General features: G+C 37.9%; 1 protein-coding gene across 3 annotated transcripts in view; it reads left to right on the forward strand.

The window, feature by feature from the left end:
• The first annotated feature begins 8126 nt into the window (after positions 1-8126).
• The window catches only part of LOC131028056 (anaphase-promoting complex subunit 4), a 244177-nt gene continuing 225814 nt past the window's right edge, over positions 8127-26489 (forward strand). The window contains exons 1-2 of one of the 3 annotated variants that reach the window (XM_057958234.2): positions 8127-8371; positions 9381-9492. In XM_057958234.2, the coding sequence (XP_057814217.1) occupies positions 8291-8371; positions 9381-9492 (193 nt within the window). In that variant the 5' untranslated portion in view covers positions 8127-8290. Of the gene's footprint in view, positions 8372-9018; positions 9127-9380; positions 9493-26489 lie in introns of those variants that run through there. The other 2 variants (XM_057958232.2, XM_059221554.1) reach the window with 2 other exon arrangements.

Genomic DNA, 26489 nt, shown 5'->3' on the forward strand with positions numbered 1-26489 from the left:
TACACTTGGTTATTGAGCAATTGGCGTTAGTTGGTGGTTGAGCATTTCATCTCAAGTGTTGTGAATTGAGAGGATGTAATGTATGATGGTCAAAGGAGGAGAAGCATCATGTAGAGAAAATGGGGCAGAGAAAAGTGTCAGGTCCCGACAAACACAAGGAGGAGAGAAATCCTAACAATGCCCTTTTCCATTATTGTCAAAGGGGGAGAGAGATTTTGTAGTATGTCGCATACTACATGTGTGAGAATCCATGAATCACACAAAGGGGGAGAGATATTCTGTAGTATGTCGGATACATGTGTTGACATCAATGCCAAAGGGGGAGATTGTTGGGATTGTGTTCTCATTGATGTCAATCATTATAAGGTGGCAACTGGTATGGGAGATTGATGAACAGTGCTATCAACTAGCATAGCAGGTCACCGGTAAGGAAGAAAGAAAGATGTTGGGATGTTGATTGTGATGAAGAGGTAGAATGTTACAAAAATCATATCAACACCGAAGATAAAGTTTGTGCAAGCCACCAGTATGTTGTTAAATGTCAATCTATAGGACTACCACCATATTAAGAGATGTCTGACTATGAGTGTGCCCAACCGAATCAGTTGTGCATGCTTTAAAATATGTTTGCTCGAACAAGGAAGCCACATTAGTGCATTGCAAGATGCAGATGACAAGGATCTACTCCCACCGGCAAGTAGAGCTTATCTCCTATTATGCATGGATTACATCATAGTCCTTTGAGATAAGACAAAAGAGTAGAAGGCAAGTGATTGAAAGCTCACATTGGATCAACCGATGAAACACTAAGCTACCTTAGGTGCATGAGATCAGAGATATGCACCAGATCTGCAAGGGAAGACATGATGAGTTGCTGGTACAGAGAAGGAAGGATATGTTTGTCACTTTGACAAACCAGTTGATAGCAGAACCAATCAAATGATGAAGAAGGCAAAGTTGATGTAGTTGCAGACAGGCAGAGAAAACAAATTGAAGATGGAGAAAGGTGTTGCCATAGATGCAGACAGATGGAGTTTGTTGAAGGTTGATGACATGGTGTCATCAAGGTGGTTATCGCTAAGTATGTCCATCGGTAAAGCTGACAAAGTGTAGATGTAGAAGGCTCCCATCTATTGAAGATGTGCATGAGGTAGGTTGGCAAGTGCACTAACTGGTTGATAAGATGCGGAAAGTAAAGTCTAAACTAACCCAAACCTTCAGATGTAATATCGCTCAAGGTGCATGTTGTTCATAGTATCAAGGAGTGGATCTCTCTCCATTTTTGTTAAATTATAGGCGTGGTTTCCAATGACCCTTGTTATCACAAAAGGACCTAACCAAATAGGGTTGAATTTTCGTGGTCTTTCCTATTCTGATAGGTTCCTTTGATTCTCTTTAAGGACTATATCTGCTACCTCAAAGCAGCATGGTCTTACTCTTTTGTTATAGCTTCATCTTAATCTATTTTGGTAACCTTGTAAATGGTTAAGAGCGCTTTGCCTTTTTTCATCCAATAGTTCTAGCTCTTGCAAACGTGCGACTCTATAGTCTTCTTTTGATATGATATTCTTTAGGGAGACTCTCAATGATGGCAATTCTACCCGAATATGCAAAATGGCTTCTAAACCATATACCAAAGAGTATGGTGTGGCACATGTAGCTTTGCGTACACCTATTCAATAGGCCTAGAATACAAGATTTAACTGGAGACGCCAGTCTCATCCTGCTTCATTGACAACTTTCTTTAAGATTTTCAATATCGTTTTATTTGTTGCTTCTGCTTGACTGTTGATTTGGGTATAGTAAGGAGTAGCAAAATGGTGTTGAATTTGGAACTGATTGCAAAGTTCACTCATTGGTTTTTGAATGGTCACCCATTGTTTATAACGATGCACATGAGGACTCTGTATCTGCAGATGATGTAGTTCAAGATGAATTTAGCTATTTGTTTTCTTGTGGTGTAAGTCATAGGGATTGCCTCAACCCATTTGGTAACATATTCAGTAGCTGTGAGTATGAACTTATGTCCATTCGAGGAGGTAGGGTTGATTTTTTCGATAAGTTTCAGTCCCCACTGTGAGAACGACCATGGTGATGTAATTGGTTGAAGATCATGGGCAGGTACATGGATCAGATCTCCATGTATCTGGCACTATCTGCATTTTTGTACATACTTGTAAGCATCCTTATCCATTGTTGGCTAGTAATATCCTATTCTCAACAGTTTCTTGGCTAATGCAGGACCAGAATAGTGAGCACCATAGATCCCATCAAGAATTTCTTTTAGAGTTGTTTGTGCTTCCTCAGAACTTAGACATCAAAGCAAGTACCATCTAAGCTTTTCTTGTACAAGGTATTAGCAATAATTGTATGTCTTGATGCCTGACATATAAGAGTTTTTCTCTTAGTGCATGAAAGGTTAGGAGACATATTTTGATCATGGAGATATGCATATACTTCTCTGTACTAGGGTGATTCGGGTCCTACTATCATACATATATACTCAGAAGATGGGATTTTGTATGTCAGTACCATGAGTTGTTCTAATATGAACTCAAACTGAGTTCCATTGTTGGCCATATCCAAGAGAGATCCTACCGTAGCCATTGCATTGGGTGCTCTATTTTGTACTTTGGGTATTTGCTCAAATGTCACATTGGTGAAGTGTTGCTTGTATTCTTCTACCAATTGTTTGTAAGGTGTGAGCTTGTCATCTTTGGTATTATAATCATCGTTCACCTGATTGATGATAAGATGAGAGTCAACATTGACTTGTAACTCCATTATATTCCATTATACGACAGTACAAAGTCCTATGACTAGGGCTTCGTATTCAACTATATTGTTGGTACATAAGAAGTTGATTCTGAATGATTTTGGAATGGAGTCTCCTTAAGGAGTGATGAAGAGGATTCTCGCTCCTGCTCAATGATTGGTGTATGACCCATCAAAATACAATTTCCAACATGTGGATGCCAAGAGTTAAAACAGTGACTCATCGAGAAAATCTACTACTAATGGATGATTATCTTGTATAGGTGCTTCTACCAATTGATCAGCTATAATCCAATCTTTTATTGCTTTTTTGTCAACATATTCTATATCGAATTCACTCAGGATCATGACCCACTTTGTCAATCTTCTCGTTAATGCTACTCTGCTCAACATGTACTTGAGAGGATCAAAATGTGCAATAAGTTGGACCTTATGACTCGACAAATAGTGTCTAATCTTCTGGGATGTGAAGATCACTGCTAAACATGTTCATTCTATAGGAGTATAGTTGAGTTCATATCCTATGAGCGTTGTACTGATGTAGTAGATAGCTCTTTCTTTACCTTGTTCATCATGTTGTGCCAAAAGGGCACCCAAAGAAGAATTTATTGCAAATATGTACAACAACAATGACTTTCCATGTACTAGTAGGACCAAGATTGGTGTTGATAGAAGATATTGTTTTAATGCTTGAAATTCCTCCTGACATTGTTCTGTCCACCCGAAGTTTACACCTTTCTTCAGAAGGTGTTGAAATGGTTGGCACTTATCTGCCAATTGTGCAATGAAGCGTCTTATAGATTGTAATCTCCCTTGCAAAATTCTCATTTGTTTGAGTGTTGAGGGTGGTGGCATTCCTAGGATAAACCCCAAGAGTTTACTAGACGTTACTCTGAACACACACTTTTTTGGGTTGAGTCGGACATTGTATTGCTCAAGCCTGTCAAAGATTTTGGCTAAAAATCAAGATGATCATCCTTGGTTTTTTATTTAGCCAACAAGTCATCTACATAATCTTCCATGATATTATGTATCATGTCATGAAACAAGGTGGTCATTGCTCCTTGATAAGTGGTGTCGGCGTTCTTGAGACTGAACGATATTACATTCTAGTAGTATATTCCCCCAGGACAAGTGAAAGTTTTTTTATGTTGGTCCTCTAGTGCAATCCTAATTTGATTATAACCAAATAAACCATCCATGAGTGATAACATTTCATTTCCTGTTGTCAAATCCATAATCATATATATATTAGGAAGTGGAAAATCATCCTTGGGACAAGCTTTGTTTAGGTCCCTGAAGTTAGTACAGATTCGTATGCCCCCAGTGGGTTTAGTCACTAGTACTAATTATGAAATCCATTTTGCATAGTTTATGGGTCTAATGAAACCCACATCTAACAATTTCTGCAACTCTACTTTGACTAATAGGGCTATTTAAGGGTGCATCTTCCCGAGTTTCTATTTGTAAGGTTTCACTCCTAGTAACAATGGTAGATGATGTAAGACCAATTCGGGATCCAACCTTGGCATGTCAGCATACGACCATGCAAAGTTTATTGGCCGCTACATGAAGAATTGAATAAACTTTTCCTTTTCCGTGGGTTTTAAAGATTTAGCCAGGTGTATTTTATGTACATTCTCAACATTTCCAATGTTGATTTCTTTAGTTTCTTCTACTAACAATGTTGATTGTTCTTGATCTATAGGAAGATTATCTAGTCAGTTTGTAGTTACATTTTCTATTTCATCCAAATTGTTTGGATTAGCAAAGGAGCTTTCTTCTCCAAATTAGGTGGTTTTGTCTAACAAACCCGACTTTGTGATCATCATAGGGAAATCCATCCCTAGCACCTAAGAACTCAACTATAGCCTCATCATTTTGGAAATAATCCAAATGTGGTGATTTTTCTTGCCCCCGGTCTATTAGGTGAGGATACATAAGACAAAGGTCTTTGTCTTCATTAAGAGGAGATGTTGCTGATATCATGCAGATCCAATTGTCAAATACACACTTGACTGACTTTGGATCAACTTGTATGTCCTCATATTCAATGCCATCATCCATAGGTGATTGATTGTCATAGGCTCTAAATGTTGAATATGTGCTACAAATTTGGATAGATAAGAATTCATAGTCATGGGAATCAATTTTACTCTCTATATATGTCTCTCTATCTGATCCATCTTCATCAATTTCCTCAATTGGAGAAAGAGGAGTCTCAGCAGTGTTGATGATCAATGGGAGAGTTTCATGACTTGTAGACCCTTCTTTTGTGATAGAAGCCTCATTTAAAGCTTGGATGAGAGATAGAGGCAATATAAAATTACCTTATGTAGCTGGTACTATGCCTGTTTCCCTTGAGGAATTGGTTGAGAATGATGGTGCCAAGCGAGTATTTGATTCATCTCCTAGTGCAAGTCCTGTTTCTGTCACCACATTCACATGGGATGTTAGTGCAAAGGCAATTGTTGACATGTTGCTCTGGCTTGGTGACATGTTTCTTATGGCATATATATTTAATTGGATTCAAGATGTATTGGCTAGCTATGTTCATGGACGTAATGTATAATGTTTTCATGTAAATGATAGACAAGATATATTAGGACTTAATGATGTAACATGAGTATCATGGATATTGGTATTAATGGAATAATAGTATGGATTTATTGATATGTGTTGGGGTATTATGTAAAGCAATGGAAATGTGATAGATCATCTTGGGATCAGTTTATGATGTTAGAAATGTATAAGTGATTGGGATTAGGAACATTTGGTATTGGTGTTTTAAAATGAACTTAAAAGGGGTTGGTTAATGTATGCATAGTAGATGGATGTACTCATAACAAAGTATAGTGAATGTTATATGTACTTGCATAGAAGGGATAAATAATGCTAGAGTTAGTCTGTATTAGATCATGGTAGTAAATGTGCTATCATGCTTATGATGTTATGTTATTGCTTATGGTTAGTTTAAGTAATGGCGTTGAGATACCCTAGGGAATGCTTAGATGTATTTATGATTATTTCCGCTTGCGTTATGTGTTTCTATGATTATGTTACGATGGTTAAATGTTATTTGGTTGTAATGGTTGCATTAGTAGATGTTTATTTTTATTTTTAATCTCTTTTTGCATATTAGTTTGTTAATTTCTCTAAGGTATTTTAGTGGGCATTACAATTGATCAGTCCTGATTTTCCACATGTACTGTAGGACTTTTGCTTTGAAATTCATTTTCATTTTTATCTTAATTTGAATTTTGATTTTCGAATGATGAAATTGATATGCACATTCTTTTGAAATTTGATGAAATTGATTTTTGGTGAAATGCGATTTTGGAAGAAATGAAATTAGTTGAAATTAATAGAAACTCGAATTTGGGGATTTTGAGAATGAATTAATAAATTAAATAATTTAAATAAAATTATTTAATTATTAGAAATAAGATTAATTAAATAATAAAGACTATTTAATTAATGAAATAAATCGTAATTAATTAAATAATTAATATTTGAGAAAGAGTTGAATGATGAATTGATGGAGAATTGGAAATTGAATAATTAGTAATGTGAAAGGTGACGATTGAATAAATTTAGAAGAAATAAGATCAATTAGATTAATTAAATAATTAAAGAATTACTTAATTAATAAGATGAATAATTAGTGTGTAATTAATGAGACATTTTTAGGTGTCTACAACAGTGATACAACTGATCAAATATTTTGTCCATCTGAATTGAACAATCTTCAGAAAATGATGCAATTTAGGCCATCAGGGTTTCCAAAACCCTCATTGATAACTTGATATCTCCAAGGTAAATTGGGCGTAAAATCCCAATTTACGTGTGTGCGATAAGTGAATTTCAAGTTTATAAGCTTGAAAAATTCACTTATGAAAGCGTGGATTAGAGGTGTAATTTGGGTTTCTATACCCGAGTTGCACTTGGTAAAAATAATTACAAATGGGGTGTAGGGCGGGGTTATAAGCCTGCTACTCACCTTAGCAATAATACAAAATGGTGTAGGGTGGGGTTACAACCCCACCTTACACTTAGAGGAAGGCAATGCTCATTTAGCAGGGTTGTAAACTTGCCCTACACCATGTTTTGGTGCATGGTGGGTTTACAACCTCACCAAGTACTTCACTCGACATCATAAAAAAGGGGAGGGTATAATAGAACGTGGTGTCGGTTGGGGTCCTAGACCTACCTCGCACCACCACACAGTGTGGTGCGAGGCAGGCCTATGACCCCGCCACACCACACTAGGTATAACAACATAGCAAAAGTAAAATAAAAACATGGTGTGTGACAGGGTTGTAGACCCACCACACACCATGTCGACGTATAGTACGTTGTGGGCCTACATCCCTGCCACACACCCGATACAATGAGCAATATACAATGCGAGACATATACTTTGGTGTGGGGAGAGGTTGCAGACCTGCCACACACCACAAACGGTAGGCCTTCGACCCCACACAACACCACACTTTGAGAAGTGCGATAGTTAAAAACAATGGTAGAAAAGAAAGAGATGTCACCGAGACCATCGACTCAGACAACATCACAAATGTGATATCGTTCAGGTCGATGATCCTGAGTGGCATCACATTTAGGAATGTAAAGATTTCATTCAAATCGAACAGAGAAATAGTATGCATTAAAAAATGAGAAGGGTTTTAAAACCCTAAATAACTGGAAATAAGAATACATACCCAAATAAGAAAATCGAATAAATCTTCTTCTCTTGACTTTCAACGAGCTCAACCAAATAGAAACACAGATTGAAATGATGAACAAGCCTTTCAAATCAAAAGAGATAGATTTCTATTCGAAATACACAAATTTGGAATTAATAACTGTAGTGCAATTAATAGGTGCAAATTGGGTTCATAAACCCAATTTGCACTTACAAGGTGTAAATCGGGTCTATGGACCCGATTTGCACCTAATGGGCAAAAAAGGTAGGAAGAGGTGTAAATCAGGTTTGTAAATGCGATTTTCACCTAAAAACCATACTTGGTGCAAATCAAGTTTATGAACCCAATTTACAACAATATTCACGGTTAGTGTAAAAATGACAATTAAGGGGGAAAAACGTGCTTATGACAACAATAATATCTCTTAAAGCGTGCATAGAGCATTGAAACCACACATGAACAAAAAATTATGAGGTACCCTCATACTTCCACAAACTCGAAATTCACACGAAAATCGAGGATAATTTAACCTTACCTATAATGTTAAAAATAAATATCATAATATATTTCAAATTCTCTTATGAAAAATACCTCTTAAAACTAATTTTATAAATAAAAGTTCCTCACATATCGATTAACACAAATTATTTGAAAACTTCCGTCATTTGAGATTAAAACAAAGGCAGGTACATATTCGAACTAAATAGATCAAAACTTCTCCCTCTTCCTTCAAATGCAGTCGCTCTGCATCTCTGCATTCAACGGAATTACTCAAACCTTTCCAGTTTTCGTGTTTTTCTTGAATTTAGAAAATGTCTGAAAGCATGGAAACAGACGAAGAGATGATCGCTCAATGTTTTAATCTTTTTCAAGACAAGCCTGTTCCTTCTCAGGTATTGCAATTCATTTTTTTGCTTAGTTGTATGCTTTTTGTTCCCTTTCTCTGTCACTACCCGTTGAAATAAACACTTCTCGCAGTAATATATATTTCTTGATTAGTATGTACTGCTAGTTACTTATTAACGCTCACGTATCACAATAGTCAAGCACCACAATTATTACTGCTACCGATTGACATAGTTAAATAAAATCCTAGTTTGGGTTTTCTTTGAGGTTTAACGGTTTTTTCTTTTACTGCAGCAGCCGTTACAATATTTTTGACTATATGTGTTTTTTTGGTTTGTCTTTTATAGTTGTGCTATTCATTTCATTTCCCGAAATTTTGAGGAAGATGAGGAGTTTGTTTTAGTTTTCCAGTTATCCATATTTTGTTTGTCTTTCACGTCTGTGCTGTTGGCTTCATTTGCGGAATTTTGAGGAAGCTGAAAAGTTGAATGCTTTTGCTTTCTTACTAATTTAAATAGAGCAATGAAAGAAATGAGGAAGATTTAGTGTCATTTTACCCCATGGCTATGGCCTTGGGTATTTATTCGTTTAAGTTTAAACATCTTCATAATAACATTAAATTCGAGGAAAGTGACTTCTTGGCTTAGCTCTTTTTGAAGGCATTGTAGTGTTGGGATAAGTTTTTTTGTGTTTTTGCATTTGTGGAGCTTTTTGTTGTTTTCTGTTTTAGTTTTTTTTTTTCAATGTTGTATCAGTCTAGTAGAGATGCTCTAGGCCCTCCCATTGTTATGAACTTTTCAGAGTATGTATTTTATTCATCTCCTCGATTTATTCTTGGCCGCTAATGTATGATAACAATTAGTTTAAATTAAATATGTATGTTTTGCAATATGAATGTAAGAATATGTTCTTCCTTGGACTCATAAAGTATTGTTGCTTGTTCAGTATTTATTTTATGAATACATTTGAGTTTATCATCTCTGCTGTTATCAAGTTTTCATAACATATGTTGCAGCCGAAGCAAGCCCTTGTTTTCACAATTATAGTGATTTTCAGGTGGAGAAAGCAGAATGGCACCCCGACAAGGACTTGTTAGCTATGATTACAGAAGAGGGTAAAGTTGTTTTGCACCGTCTAAATTGGGACAAGCTATGGACTATTTCTCCAGGTTATCCCCTCCCTCAAAATTTCATAAGAAATTAAATTTTTTGTTTGGTACTATTTCGTCAGTCTCTTCTGCACCCTTTTAAATTTGGATGCTCAAATGTACCCCGTATTTATTTCATCACATGTCTATCCGGGTTATGGTCTGCCTTATCGCAGTTTGAGGATTTTGAACCCAGATGATACTAATAAGTGGTTTCATTATCATTACATTACAACCTCTTGCAAGTATGAAAATGGAGTTCCATCTAGCTCTAAGCTGGGAAATTTTGAATGGATAGAAATTATTTTAAATAAGTTACATCAGTTGGAAAACACTTTCTTAGTATTTGTAAGTTGATACAGTCATGCAATCCTTCACCATTAGGTTCAAAAGCAATCTGGGTGATTTGTGAAAATATGAAATTGGAGTTCTACATAGAACTATAAACTGAAATTTTTTGAATGGATGCAAATTGTTTTTATAAATTATATTAGAGGGAAAATAACTTTCTTGAAATCTCGTGATTGTGGAAAATAGGGCATAAGTAATAATTTTATATAAGAAGATGCACCAAGCTTGTAATATTCAGTTTCAGCATGCAAACTTTATAGGTACACTGAAGAGCAGAAACATCTAATTTCATCCCTTTTTTTCCCACAAGCAAAAATAAAGATCTATTGTTCATTTTCAAAAATCTATTCACCCCTACCATGGGTATCCGTCCTTGAGGTTTTTAAATTAGATTGCATCTGTTTTTGATTTGTTCATACATTTTGGCTGAGTAATCATGGTCGATACATGCTGGGGAGCTAGTCGCCTCCCACTTTACCCTTAAATATCTAAAGCGGAAATTTTAATTAAGCTGAGGAATCAACAAACTCGCCACACTGTTATCAGTTTTTTCGTTTTACTTTTTATCTTACAATACTTTTAGCAGATTTTTTCAATAAAGCTGAGGAATTAACAAACTCACCATACTGCAATTAGATACATCAGATACATCAAGCCACATTATTATAAAAGGCTAACGTAGATTTGTCTTTTATATGTGACAGTGCTAAGAACAAAAGAGAAGTTTTGAACTTTTGACATACTAAATTTACTGGCCACATCGTGGGGTCTATAATATTCAACTCTAGTGTCTTTTTAACTTAGGGTTTCCATTTTTCCTCCATTTTTTTCTGTTTGTCTCTTTGATCCTTGTTACCTTTTTTGAAGAATTAAAGGTTGTAGCTGCTATGCTTCTTGAACATGCTACTGTTAGTTTGTCCTTTTCTAACCTTTCCAAGCAGGTTGAAAAACAGAAATTTGTTCAACTGACTGAGTAAAGACTAATTCTTGCCTCCATAAGCAAAGCTCATGTTATGTACACGTTAGTTAAAGTAACAAAATATCTGCATCTATGCTTTTAATCTTAAGCCACTTTCAATTCTCTAAAAAAAACTGCCTTCTACTTTTAGTTTTCCATTTGAGGCCTCTTAGTCCTTGCTGCTGAAATTAGGACTAGGATTTTCATTAAGTGAAATTGTTTCTATCTCAGAATGAGCTGTCATTTTAAAAAAAATGTTTCTTACTGGTGATTTTCGTGTTTTGCTCTTCAATCACCTTGTTTGGTACTCTGTTGAGCATACATATAGGAAGTTGATTTGTTGTAAAGTAAATTGGGCAAAAAGAGAACTTAGGATGTCTGAAACTGGCAAAAATTGTAGGTAATAGAATTTTCAAAATGACTGTAGAAACTAGAAGATGTCATCTTGGTATAGAGTATAAAATTGAAATTTATGGTTTACTCGACTTAGAAATGTCTTTTCTTGAATAGTAACCAGTCTTTTTGGAAAAATGCCAAAGATTGCAGTGCACGGGTACCACTTTGTTGTTTTCTCTACACTTCAACTATTACTTTCCGTCCCAGAGGCAAGCCATAGCTGGACAATTTCCCTTTATACATTGAGTACTTGCAGTTGAGAGCGATGTTTTCAAATCAATGTGCTTGCACTGTCAATACATCCTCTTTGGACATCTATCATGTTTTCCCGGCATTACCTATGTATTGCAAGATAGAGATCAACGTTTGTTTTATATAAGGTCTATCATGAATATCCACCTCAAAAGTATGTTCAGAATGAAAGAAAAGCTTCTTGAGAAAGAACATCATATAAATTAATAATAATGTACCGAGCAGGCAATGTTAATTTGAAGTCCTCTCAAAACCAGAATATATCAGTACTTAAGAATTTATTCTTAAAACGTTTCACTTAGCTTACACATCATGTAACTCCAAACATCCAACTTAGCTCTAAACAAATTATTTTATGGACTGAAATGCGTATTCTTCTTTGAAGTCTATTATTTTTTTGTTGGAACTTGGAAGGAGAAACATCCTGGATCTTTTTTGCAATCTGTTGGTATCAGGAGTATAGATCATCTTGGGTGCACGAATAATTGACCTTCTTCGGCTTAGCAGCAAGGACTGAGGCACATCCATTGTACCAATCTTGTTTGGGGTACAATCCTGAAATTATCCCTTTTAGAATGTTGGGACTTTGCATTCAACAATATTTGATCCTTGGTGGGCTCTTTGTGATGTCTATTTTGAAAAGATGATAACTTATATTTGTGATGACATTAGTAATGTTCTCATATATTGTGTCATTTTAGCAGGTGCCTCACTTGCTATTTGGGAGGCTGCATGGGACAGTCTAGGGGCTAAGAGAATGCTGTCTCACCTTGGAAAACAGTACACTATATATGAAAGGAGGTGATATGGTGTTGTTGATAATTGTTAAGATCTCACCTGCAAAATATTAACAAACAACACAATAATATATAAAATGAACACAATGCTCAGTAAATAGCTGCAAATATGCTCATATTGATAAAAAGAATCGTGGGGCTCTTTTTGAGGGGGCAAACTCCTTGAGAGAAAAAATCTATTACAAAATATGATCATTAGATAACAATTGCTTTATTACAACAGCAGTATGTAATTCTCACAAAAAAGTGACTTACGAGGTGTGGAATAAATTCACACAATGTAATATTAATTGAATAAATATACTATGACTGTTACAATGTTTACAATAGTTAGCACATGATGGTCCTAACATCCTTCTCCCTTTGGAAGCGTTGTCGCCAAGGCTTGAATTGAGGAAACTAGTGTTGAAGATAGTGGAGAGATCCCCAAGTGACGTCTTCTAATTGCAATCCTCATCATTGAACCAAAATTTCTTTGATGGTGCATTTATTGAGTGAGAGCAATCATTAGTCCAAGGTAGCCTTCGAGTTGGGATGATAGATCCTTTTTATCCATTTCACCCAAGGACCTTGTTTATGCACAAGACATAGAAAATAGAATGTAGCTTAGGAGGATGATATAACTCGTAAGTCACTTCGCCCACACCCTTTTTAGTAATCAAAAGGGTCCTTAGAATTTGGGTGCTAACTTTTGTTTGGCAATAAGCTAGAGGGACTTTTTCTTATATGATTGAAAATGATCCAAAATCATGTCCCCATTAGTGAAAATGCACTTAGAATGATGCTGATTGGCTCGTTGTTTCATATTTTTCTGAGCCAACTTAGAATAATGCTGATTGGCTCATTGTTTCATATGTTTCCGAGCCAAGGTCAAGTTACCCTTGAAAATTGGAAGAAGAGATTCATGTTGCTGAAAGTGGGATCAACAACACACGCTTTGGAATTGCCAAGAAAGTAGAAGGCAATAGATGGTGGAGGTTGGCCATACACAACTTCATAGGGTGTCATCTTAGTGGAAGAATGGTTGGAGCTATTGTATTGCTATTTTGTAAACGGTAACCATCTAGCCCAATTACTCTGTTGTTCTAAAGTAAACGTATGTAAATAAGTCTCAAAGCACTTATTGACAATCTTTGTTTAGCCGTCAATTTGTAGGTGATATGCTTAGGTCACCTTTAGTTGCATTCCTTGTTAAGTGATTGGTGAAGGTGGGGTCATGGCTATAGATAATAGAAGTGTGCATATCATGGAGGTGGAAGATGTGGTCAAGGAAGACTTGGGCAATAATAGAGGTGGGATGCAAAAGGGCCAAGGAACAAATGTGGGTGTATTTGGAGACATGGTCAATCACCATTAGAATGATTGATTTGTTGCTTGGCATAGGTAATCCTTCAATGAATGCATGGAAATGGTGGTCCATATTGTTGCCAAAATCAACAATGGTTGTAGAGTGCTTGGAGTCGAAGCAATTCATTTCATCTTTTTGGGGACAATAGTATCACATTTTTCAACAAGTTTTTCTGTCCTTTTTTAAACCTATCCAAAAGAAGGCATGTTTTATTCATTCATGTCTCAAGGAATTTAGAATGCCAAACAAAGGGGGACACATGTAATTCTTGTAATAGTGGGATCCAAAGAGTAGAGTTTGTAGAAGGAACAATGCATGCTTTGCAATGCAAGTAGCTGGCATCCCAAGTATAATTGTGCTTTGTTGAGGGATCATTTGTTATCTTTTGAAGAAGTTGCCAAATTTATGTATTCTGTTGGATTGTTTGTAAGTAATTGGAAGTTGGGAAAGATAAAGCACATAGTGTTCCGTGTTCTTGAAATGTACAGGGAAGGCATCAACTACCAGATTCTCTTTCCCTTTTCTAAGTATTAATTGAGGGTATCATTATTGGTTTTGATGTAAAAGTGACATCCCGTTAGATATGGCCCATTTATTTATATCATGAAGAATGGACAACTCCTTTTTATAGGATGATTTGGCAAGGTTTTTCGTGGCTAGTGCTTGATTAGTAAAAGTTAGTGGGTGATCCTCTTGCATTAAGGTGGCTCCAATGCCACTACCTGTAGCATCGTTTTCATTGGTGAAGGGTTTGGAAAAGTTGGGTAGTGCACGTACTAGTGCAATGCACATAGCATGTTTGAGGAAATTGATAGCCTTGTCGATTGCCTCTGACCATAAAAATGTATTTTCCTTTAACATTGTAGTTAATGAAGCACAAATTTGATTGTAGCCCATGAAAAGTTTCTTGTAATAGACAGTGAGACCTGAGAAACCCCAAATATTTTTGTGGGTTTTGAGTTTTGGTCAATTATTCACTTTATTTTTTTTGTGTTGACGTTTACTCTTAACTATAGGTAATATGTTTGAGATATTTAACCTTTATTTGCCAAAATAACATTTGGAATGCTTTGCACATATCTGATTTTTGGAAAGAAGTTGGAGGGCTCAATCAAGGTGAAGGAGGTGTTCTTCCCTAGTTGTCGTAGACAAGAATGCCATCAAAGAATACTAGAATAAATTTCTTGAGAAGGCGTTGAAAGATCTTTTTCATCAAATCTAAACAAGCAATCAGTAAGACCAAATGACAACCAAAAAACCATAATGGTCCTCATGAGTGTGGAAGACAATCATAGGAATATCTTCTTCACACAAGTGGATTTAGTGAACACTAAATTGTAAATCTATTTTGGAAAAGTAGGCCCCATGCAATTCATTGAGCAAGTCATCAATCATAGGTATTAGGAACTAATCTTTTATTGTAATTTTGTTTAATTCTTGGAATTACATACATGAATGCCAAAAACATCCTTTTTTCAAATGAATACTAGAGAAGAATATGGGTTGACACTAGGTAAAATATGTTGACATGTAGCTAGGTCGGATCCGTAGCGAGGGCTGACCTAGTCTTGGAATTGCTAATTGGCCTTTTGGCCTTAGCAATTCTCCATAAAATGCGCAGCTTATATGTTTAATACAAAGGTATTGGTCTGGCCCTAAATAAGTAACTTGTAATTAAATAGGACTGACCCTATTCTTGGCGTCAAATTAGTAAGGCCGACTTGAGGTCTTTTAGGTAGTCGTACCTCATATATATTGAATTGTCTTGTAGTCTTTCACACACAATGAATATATGAAATTCGCAGGAAGCGAACTTGTGCTTGGGGGTGACGATAAGACCTTATCGTCTATGGTTGGGAAGGCAACAATCTGATGTTTGCCTGCGGTGAACTAGCACAGCCCGGAAATTCAACATGGTATTAGAGCTACGGCTTTCCTAAATTGCAGATTTAGTCGGATGCGGCCTAAGAGAGTTGCAGTTGCAATGTGACAATCTCAATGTTCGCTTGGCAATCACCATATAGTCAAGGGTAAATCACATTTCGAGCTTAGTGATCATAGTCGCAAGGTACTCATAGTCGCTGTGGATTGCATTTGCATTATCCGCATGGTGGTCGTGGCTTCGCAGCCCCGTGTTCATTGCAGAGTATTCACGAAGTATTCGCATTGGACATTGGGGTATATCCAAATCATCGCGGGATCATCGTAGTGACCGTGTTAGAGATGTTCGCGGTGTATTCGCATTTGCATCCGCAGTGTGCTCACATTATCGCATTTCAAGTTTTGTATTCGCCATGTTCAAAATGAATCGCAAAAGTGTATGCTTTGTTTGTGACCATTGGCAGCCGCATTCGCAGTGTGACTGCCAGACATTGCAGTCACCATATTCACCTGGAGGCGTAAATGCAGGGAGGAAGCCGCTATTCCTCACTGCTTGGTATATTCGCCTTGTTTTGCACGATCATGGTGTTGAAGATATTCGCAGGGAGCCGTGTTCACAGTGTGAGCCATGGATGGTTATAGTTGCGCAGCAGGGAGGTGTCCACGGACATGTTTATAATCCGCACCATGATCACCATGAGAATATTCGCATTTTTATCACTGAGCTGATCATTTAATCGCGACAAGGTGGAAGCTCGAACCAGATTTGGGTCGTGATGGAGTTATTGTGTTTGCCAGGAGTCGTGGAGGCATCAAGGTCGCAGTGGTGATCGTAGCAGGCGTATTCACACATGGACGTTGCATCTACCATAAGGTGATATCAATAATCACAGTGCATCGAGGGGGCGTATGGAGACTCATCTCGATACACTGAGATCGCAGAAGGTGGTGACTGCAGGTTACTCACGGTGATCTCATTGATCGTAGGGTGTATCCGTGTATGATCACAGGGGTATGTCCGCAGTATTTGCCTCGTCATAGTCATTCAAAATTGGGAGGATGGTCGCTGCCGCAGTGCTCGCCGAGAGCCATATTCACGGTGTTTGTATGCGCAATAGCCCCGAAAGGAGTTCGTTGTATTCGCATTTGAATGGGTCGCAATATAAGAAATTGGCAATTGCAGAATATGATCACAATGCATGGTCAACATTCTTGATCGTTTGTCGATTACAGTGAAAGCGTTTGGTGGCTTGGCATGTTGACGCCACCAAGATGGAGATAGACGATGAGCAATGGCGAGGGCCGAAGGCCATGCAGCCATCTTCGCTAGATACTTCAGTATGGCTAGAAGCTCCGATACGGAGCAGAACGTTGGTAGAAGACCAACCTAGAAAGAGATAAGTATTCATATGGTTGAATAAATTTTGTTAAAGCATGTATGATTTCAGTATTGACATTTCAGCTTCATGTTTTGAGGTAATTCTCAGGGTCAAGGGGTGTAGGCTATTCAGAAAGTTCACCATCATGCACATTGTTTGACCATCAACAACTTTGGTTGTTATGCCAACATTCTGAGCATCGTCACTAAGCTGAAGGTAGATGGCAAGATCCAAAGGCCGCTCAGCCACTAGAGATTCATGAAACAACTTAAGGACGCGGGTAAAAGAGAAGTTTTATATATGCTTGTATCATGTTCATGCTATTATTAATCATGTTTGATTCTAATTGTGATGTCAATAAGTCTTAAACTATTATGCTTCAGAGGGAGCTTGGAATAGGCATGAGAGCCTATACAAGTTATCAGCTCATTTCCTTACTTAAAGAGATGACTGACGATATGTCATTATGCTATGGATCCCTTCGTAGAAAGTAAAAGTAAAGGAAAAGGAAATTTAGCATTCTTCTGATTTATGAAAATCCTATGATTGTTTTCCCTAATAGGATTCTTATATTATGTATCTCATTTCAAGGATTAAGAGGGAGTCCTACGTTCCCTACAATCCTCAGTAAATTCTAGATGGAAGAATTGACAATATTCGGTAAGCTTAGGATTTTGTAAGAATTAGCAGCAGAATTTGAAATGAAGGAACTAGGTCTAATGCATTTCCTTCTAGGATTAGAAGTATGACAAAGATCTAACTAAATCAATTAATTTTTTGAAAAGATTTAGAATGATGGATTGCAAATCTATGACTACTCCTATGGAAACTAACTTGAAAGGTTGAGTATGTTTGCGGCTAACTCTGATTTTGCAGATCCATTTGAGTACAGACGGTTGATTGGATCCTTGATGTATCTAGTTAACACTAGACCTGACACCTGTTATGCAGTGAGTGCTCTCAGCCAATGTCCATTCTTCGCTTGTGTGTAAGAATGGAAGGTTCCATTCTATGCTTGTGTGCTAGATGGAAAATTGTAATTATGTAAAGACCCACTTGTGTATTACACTTTCTATGCTTGTGTGCTAGAACCATCCTATGCTTGTGTGCTAGGTGGAAGATGTAATTCTATGCTTGTGTGCTAGATGGAACTCTAAAGGTTATGATTATGTTTTCATTTTCTTCCCTAGTTAAGAGGGAGTGTTGTTTGTAACTAGGCTAAGAAAAAGCGGGATTCGGATTGCCTAAGGCAACATCCGAATCCCTAAAGGACTGGGCCCTTTTGCCAAAGGGTAACGTGTAGAGCTGGACCCTTCACGCCAAAGGAGATAGCGTGTTCCTAAATAGGGCCAGCCCTATAATGAACACGCCACACTCAAATCAAATTGGCGCCAAAATATATATTCAAATAAGCCGACTTAAAAGGGTATATGCACCATATAAATAAAGGCTATTTGGCAAGTTTAAACACAATCATTCATTCATGCTCTTAGCGAAATTCATCTGCCTCTCGGTGTGCGAAAATAATCAGTGAACTTGGCGAATTTATCCAAGGAAGATATAGCGAATTTTGGTGCTCCTTATTGCTGTTAGATGGTGCATTAAAGTGCAGACCTGAAGCAAACTTGAAAGTGCAGATTCAGTTGTAATGAAAGAGTAGACTTGGTGAATATAGAAGTGCAGACCTGGTGTATTAAAAGGGGCAGATCTGATTCATTCAAGTGTGCAGTTTTGGAGGTTTTCCCAGGGTAATTGAGTTGGTCTCTTGTGCACTTGTTTTCTTTCTTTCGTTTACTTGCTTATCATTTACTTAATGTTAATCTGAAATTAAATACTGAAAGTCTGATTGCTGGTCTAAGACACTAAAATTTATTCCAACCTGAGAGACATTTGCAAGGCACTGTTGGTTATGGGCTGAAGTATTCACTCAATACTGTCATCACCTTGGAAGGTTACTCTAATTCGGATTGGTTAGGAAGTGTCACAGTCAGGAAGAGCACTTCAGGCATTTTGTTTCAGTTTGGGATCCACAGTGATCTCTTGGGCCTGCAGAAAACAGTACTCAGTTGCATTGAGTACTGCTGAAGCTGAGTATATTGCAGCAAGTGTTGCCACTAGAGAAGCGGTGTGGCTTCATAAACTTCTTGCTGATTTGTTTGGACAACCTTAGGAACTGTTGATGTGTTTTTTATGCACATAACAATACAAAATAAATTACCAAAGTAATTTACCCTCTCTTGAACAAAATCACCTCAGATGCTAAGAATGAGATCAACTAAAATGATTCCAAGGTTTCTACATGTCAGGTCTTGATGAGTGGGTAAGTTCAGTGGTTGATGTGAATTGCTGTGTTTCACTTTGGGGACTTACGCAAATGTTTGGATTATCATGAATGATGCGGAATAGGTGTGCTGACAACTTAAGATTTATCAATAAGGCTCTGGATTTACTTCTTACTAAAAAAGGGGGAAAAAGAATAGGGTTCAGGAAATCTATTCTAAAACTAAGAATGTAGGAAATGATGAATGGATCTAGTGGAATCAAACCAGGCAAGGTCTCACAATCAGGTATTGACACAAGCTTAGTGCAATCATCTAAGGTATACTTAATGATTTTCAGACTATTACCATCAAACGTAGACACCATCCAAGTTGATGCTTGTCAACGGACGCATAATAGTTGAAGTTATGCTTACTCAAACTCCAGTTGACCACACAAGGCGCACTTACCAGCGGAAAGAGGCTAGTGGTATGGACTAAGGATTCCACACAAATAAATTCAACAAATCTTCCACTCAATCTAACATACATGAAAATAAATTCTAATCTAAATTCTAATCTAACTTGGAGGAATTGAGAACCATGAATTCAAATACAACATTTGAAGAGCAAAATCACCAACAATTGAACAATGATTAGGATTCAAATAGCTGTAGCATATACCAACAATTCTACAAAAAACTCTCTCTTACAAATGAGAGACAAAGGGGCATATATAGAGTCTCTTACAAAATGGATGGCCCAGATTGATCTAAGATCAACGGCCGAGATCATGCCAACAAAACCCTAGAATTGCCTTAATTAGGGTTACATAAAAAATGGCGCCACCAACATATGGCCCAATGAAAAGATACCTAGTCATCAAATAGGGAATCTTCTAGAAGATTCCTCCCTGCATCTCTGTTTCTCCTAGCATACTCCAAGAATCTAGCCAATACCGAATCTAACTCCTCCATGGAAATGCTAGGCAAGGTATCCTGCTGTAAATCAGTCACGTTCAATGAGTCCGAGCAATCATTCAAAGTGTTCTCCCATACTGGTATGAGCTTCTGCGAACTATGAACATGAATCAACAAAGAGACCAAGTCATCTATCTGACTCTTCTTCAAAGAGTCCAACTGGCAAAAATACATAAATTTCATTTTGTCTCTTAATTCGGCTAAGTGTAAACCACTAGCATCACTAACATCAACACCCAATAATTCCTCAATCGAGGCAAGGATTTTCATCTGAAGGTCTTGAATTAATCCTTCCATCTCCATACAACTCGATTGGGCGTTCTCATAAGCTGATTTCTTCAAGGCTAGTGCACAATGTTCTCGCTGACCAAGGTGGAATTAGGAACCTTCTTCAATGCCAGGAGGCGTGGAATAGTCTTCTCTTGGATAGGCTGGAATTCTTTCCAAACTCCCTCCAAATATTGGATTCTGAATACGAGCGTTGTTTTCTTATCATATGCTTGAACAAACTGAGTAAGGAAATCATCTGCCTGCTTTCTTGTGCTCTCAATCCACTTTTCCACCTCTGAGTGTGTACCTCTCGCTACCTCGCAGTGTGAATGTATTCCATGGTTAACTGCAATAGGGGAAATAAAGGTGGGATCTCCACGCCTTGTCCCTGCAATATACTCTTTGAGTCTAATATTTTCTTCTTTGTACCTTTCATTCTCCGCAATCGCTGTGTCTAACTTTGCATTGATTGCTTGGAGGTTGTCACCAATCTCCTGGAATTCCTGCCCTGTGGATGGACGACCAAAGGCGATTGAAGTGATCTGGAAATCCATGGGAGTAGCAGTGTCTGCTGTCACGTCGGCTCTAGGAACAACAATTTGCACAATCCGCATTCCTGTCTCATCTCTAGCTATGTGCGACAAAATCTCCACTCTCTTGGGCTCCTTCTTCTTAGCACTCCTAGCTAGGTAGTCATCAATATCATTAATAGGCTGTACCTCTATCATTTGTTTACTTTTTTCCATGCTTCTCCTCAGCCATTCAGGAATAGCGGCCATTTCCATACCATCATCAAGATATACTTCTCGATCCAGTCCTTTCAATGCTGAGATAACATCCTCATTATCATCAGGATTATCCTTAGTCCAATCATATACTTCATTTCCCAAGCTAACTTCCAAAAGGACAGTAGGGGATTCCGGCTGATCATTATTCTCATCAGGAGGTGCAGATGTTGCTGTGGCATGGAACTCGTGAATATTCTCTGGTAGTATCACTGTGTTGGAACACTGTTGAGTCTCCTTATTCTGTTCTGTTACTTCAATCACTTCGATTGATGAGACACTGGGAGGGGGTGAAGGAATGATAAGTGGAGTGATAGTCTTCTGTTTCTTCTTCACCTCCTCAATCTTCTTCCCTCTAGCCTTGACTTCTCCAGGCATGTTCTTCCTTCTCTTGGGAGCTCGACTCTCTTCGTCTGCATGAATCCTAACATCACTGACAGTTCTCTGATCATCCTCGGAAGTAGACTCTTCCGGCTTCATCCTTTCATAAGTGAAGGGAACACCCATGTCAACTAATTTATTCATCTGCATATCTACCCATGTGCGGGAGAAATTCAAGACCTCTCTCATCAATACATTCAGGTCAATTTCTTCTGACTTTGACCAATTTGGCAATAGGATTGCCTTCTTCATTTCATTCTCATAATGTGGGTGTGTATGATCTCTATCATCTAATACTTGATCAGGAATGAGGAAAAGTCCACACTTCCTCATGAAATCCACTGACATTCTGGACCACATTCTTCTCTTCACTGCTTGTTCGTCGATCAAGTTAGCCCAATAATCTTCTATGTCAACCTTATGAGTGATCTTCTCTCCTCTGATCCTTTCAACCTTCTTGTCTGGATCGAATCTTTCTCTTTTCTTATAAGTAGCAAATCTGTAGAATGCAATCTCCTCACCTGCAGTGCTGGCAGCTATGGCGGATTGGCAGACCTCTGACGTCTTCCCCACTGAAATAGGGAACGTCATTCCTGTCCTGTGCTTCTCTCTCTGGATAACATCAAACTCTAGAAGCTGTCTTACCACTTCCAACAATATCATTCTGTTAGTTGGATACCTAGGAAGTTTGTAGGGTTCAGATTGAAACCCATGAATCCTGAGGTATGTGAAAGTGGGGAACTGTATATACCACGATCCATATTTCTCTATTAACTCTGTTGCCTCCTTGGACAATCTTCTGTGGATTCCGCCTTGCAGCATTCGTGTGATGTACATAGTGAATGCATCATTCACTCTCTTATAGTCTTCAATTCTGTGCATGCTCAGCTGGGGGTAGCATTCATAACTCTTGTATTGTCCTTGCCCATTCTCGACTTCACCTTTGCATATTAATCCTCTGTATGAAACAAATCGTGCAAGCAGGTACACTAGGTAAGAAGTCATGGCGAATGACTTGGACCGCTCTACATTTCTCAGGTGGAAATCCAGGTTGTCACTTATGATCTTGGACCAATTCACTAGTGTTCCTCTAAGACAATCTGGATGAAGTAGAACATCCATCAATGAAATATCGCTCCCTGCGGCATTCCCATCACTCTGTTGAGTAGGAATATCAAATCACTATATTCCTCCTTAAAATCTACGCACATAAGTGTCTTGGGAGCCTTGGAATGATGATTCCTAGGTTCAATCATCCACTCTTTATTAATTAAACTCTTGCATACACCCATCTTCTTCGTGTATTTGTCTGCATAATCCTCCTTGGTCACATCCTTCATGTCTGTTTCGCGTGGAATTCCGAACACCTCTGCAATGGCATCCTTAGCAAGGTAGGCGATGACAACGCCCTTGGGACTCTTAATCATTCTTGTGAGCGGATCGTAACATCGTGCACACTCCAGGATCAACTCACTGCACTGTATGGATTGTGGAAACCCAGCGGCATGGAAAATGCCACTCTTCATAATATTCGCATATGCTGGAGAAGGAACCCGATCTCTGGATCCGAACATCCGACGCTGCATCTGGTCGAAGTCTAGGAAATGCATGTTGGTATCAGTGATCTCCTTCCATTTGGATGAAATCTTAAACTCTGGATAAAATCCAGTCTCCAACGTCTTTAGTAGCTCTTTCCTTTCCTTGTATCCTGATTTTGACATCGCACCTGTACGAAGCTGGAAGTTAGTCCTAGGATAAAAATAAATACTTGTAATAAAATTCCTGACTTTCTAAAGATTTAGTCAATTTAGAGCATGGAGTCAGGAAAATAATCCATACACTTGGTAAGTTTTAGCAATTACGTTCAGAGTGTGACAACACTAAGGCATGGAAGCCTTCCATAAAATTCATTTATACCTCCTTATGCTTAGAAAATATGCAAGCAAAGAATGCAAAGGAGTATACCGGATTGATGATGACTAAGGAAAAGGTGTGAAAGATTGTGTTTTCACACAATGAATGTCTGAAGACACCTTCTGCAGTCAACAATGGAGGTCAAAATTCTGAAGACAACTTGAAAATTCAGACTTTCAAAACATGTTGTAATCTTCAAAAATGTGCATAAAATCAATAAAAATCAGTTTTATTGATGAAAACAATCATTTTCTGGAATGTAAGTATGGCTGGTAAAATTTAGTTTTCTGAGGACAAGTCTAAAAATCGAACACTTCAGACTTACCAGCACCTTGCAAAGTGGTTTAAATCCCTGAAAATGATGAAAAATTGCTAAGGAAACAGCCCCAAGCAAATTCGCCAAAATTGGTTAGGTGGCTGGAAATAAAAATTTCTGAGGACAACCGCCTAACAATTGAGTTTCAGACCTGCAACAGCGATAAAATGGTCTAAAAAATGCACAGAAAACTCCGTAAAACACCTCCGAATGTTAAATGTTTAAGTTGGAATTGGCTGGGCAATAAAAACTTAAGTCTGAAAATTAATGGCAGCCATTAATGGAGGTCAAAATCTGAAGCAAACCTCAGATCTAAAGCGAATCAGCAGGCTGGAAGTGATGGCAGCCAACAAACATGCATGAAAATCATCAAAATATGGCATCAAAACACCTCCCAAGCAAAATCGAATTTCTCCCAAGTCTAGTGCCAAAAATGGAATTCTGAAAATTTGATGTCAATGGCAGCCTTGATCTGCAATAATGAAGGATGGCAGCAATCTGGAAAAAATCGCCTTCCTTAGCAAAAATCGAAAATTTCAAAATTCTGAAAATTGTTGTTAATGGCAACAATCTGCAGCAATGAAGGTCTGAATAGCAGCAAAAATGGTGGAGGAAAAAATCGCCAAACTTAGCAAAATCGAAAATCTGAAACTGGTCTTTAATGGCAGCCAAGGAGGAATAAATCAGCAAGCTGGAAAAAATGGAGGAAAATAAATCCTCAATCCCACACTTCACAAAAATGCCTTGCTAAAAATTCGCCCAATTTGGAGAAAAAAAAATCGCTTTCATGGAGACACCTGGCAGAAATAATAATAAAATAATGCTGAAGTTCCTCTCATATACTTGCTTTCATCCTTCACTTTCACCACACAAGCAATGTGGGATTAAAAAAACACTTGTATAAATACTTGCTTGGTGAAACCCTAACTTGCTTCTATAAGGTTCAAACATTTAATAATTATTGCAAGTTATTAAATTTGCTTTTAAATTTTAAATAATCATTTAAAAGCAATCAAAATGGGGCTTTTTATTAAAATATTTCAATTTAAATCCAGAATAAAGCCTCCAGGGGAAAATCACTATAGGTTGGGATTGAAAAATCCCTTCAAAAATCACTTAAGTGTCAAAATTTGCCCCATAGGGGAAATTCGACCCATGCTTGGACAAAAATCCATGCTCAATTTCATCAAAATGCACATAAAAACCCTCCCAGGGGAAAATCGATATGAGTTTGGACAAAAATCCAGACAAAAATGCACTCATTTTGCAAAAATCACCCCTCAGGGGAAATTCGATGGGTGTCTGGACAAAAATCCACACTCAAAACTCACTTAACTTGGAAAAATACCTCTCTGGTGGAAAATCGACCTCAGTTTGGACAAAAATCCGGACTCAAAACTCTTCATAATGTTCCCAGTGGAAAATCGATCCCTGTCTGGATAAAAATCCGGACAAAAATCCTTACAAAAATGCTCAGGGGAAAATCAATCCCTGTCTGCATAAAAATCCAGACAAAAATCCTCACTTAGTTGTCACAAAAATCTTGGTGGAAAATCGACCTAGGCATGGAATTATCCTTGCACTCCAGTCCGCACTCCAGTCCGCACTTCCAGGGGAAATTCGATGGCAGTCTAGATAAATCCTGACACCTAGCCAAGTTTTAGCATTTCCAGGGGAAAATCGCTCCAGGTGTGGATAAACAGTTGGGGAAATTAGTGGCCAGTATGGATTCCAGGGGAAACCCATGTGTAGTATGGATTTTGAGTGGGGGAATGGGTTGGGTAGTCTGGAATGTGAGGGGAAAATCACCTCTAACATGGAATTTGACCCTTTAACCCTTGGAATAAGGATTTCCCTTAGGATTTTATCATTTTAACCATTCAAAATCACTCAGCGACTTTAAATTTAACTGGACTTAGACTAATTTTCCAAAAATATGAGCGAAACGCTAGGAAAATATTGGAATAAAGTGCGAAACCAACTTAAATATTACCTTAGGAGCGAGAAAACAACTCCAAAAGGTCTGTGAATATCTTGGCACTTTAAAATCATTGATGCGCGTGTTTAAAAACACGTTAACGTTCAATAGGTCTAACACTTAGCAAAACTTAGGATCATTAAAATATCAACTTTTGCAACTTGATCCTAACACTTCAAAAACCCTAGACGACACTAGGCATGATCAAAACTCCGAGACTCGGGCACGGAAAACGCAAAATTGCCCACTAAGCAGCCAAAACCCTAACCTAACAACGCAGGAAGCTGGAAAAAAGGGGTCCCCGTTAGCAATGGGGCGATGTGTGAAAAGGTCACAACAAGAACCCACAGTCATTCATTGTGACAATCAGAGTTGTATGAAGATGTTTGTCAATCCAGTGTTTTATGACATGTCAAAGCATGTGGAGACTCATTCAAGATATGGTACACATCAGCACAGATGAACAAGCCTCTTGTTAGAGTGAAGTTTGAATATTTCAGAGATACTCTTGGTGTTGTGGAAAACACAGCTTTGGTTGAGAGGGAGTATCAACCCCAGTGATACATTTAGTTGTATCTTCCACCTCTGCGGGCAATGCAAGGTGGTGTTGTATTCTTCTCTAAAGAGAAGATTGAGGTGAAAATCCTCTTCCACCCTCTGTGGGCAATGCAAGGTGGAGCCATCCTCTGCGGGCAATGCAAGATGGTAGTTATCCTTCTCAGGGAGAAGGTTGAAAGATCTCTTCCACCCTCTGCGAGCAATTTAAGGTGGATC

Source organism: Cryptomeria japonica, chromosome 5, assembly GCF_030272615.1.
Source record: "Cryptomeria japonica chromosome 5, Sugi_1.0, whole genome shotgun sequence".
In the NCBI taxonomy this organism is placed as follows: domain Eukaryota; kingdom Viridiplantae; phylum Streptophyta; class Pinopsida; order Cupressales; family Cupressaceae; genus Cryptomeria; species Cryptomeria japonica.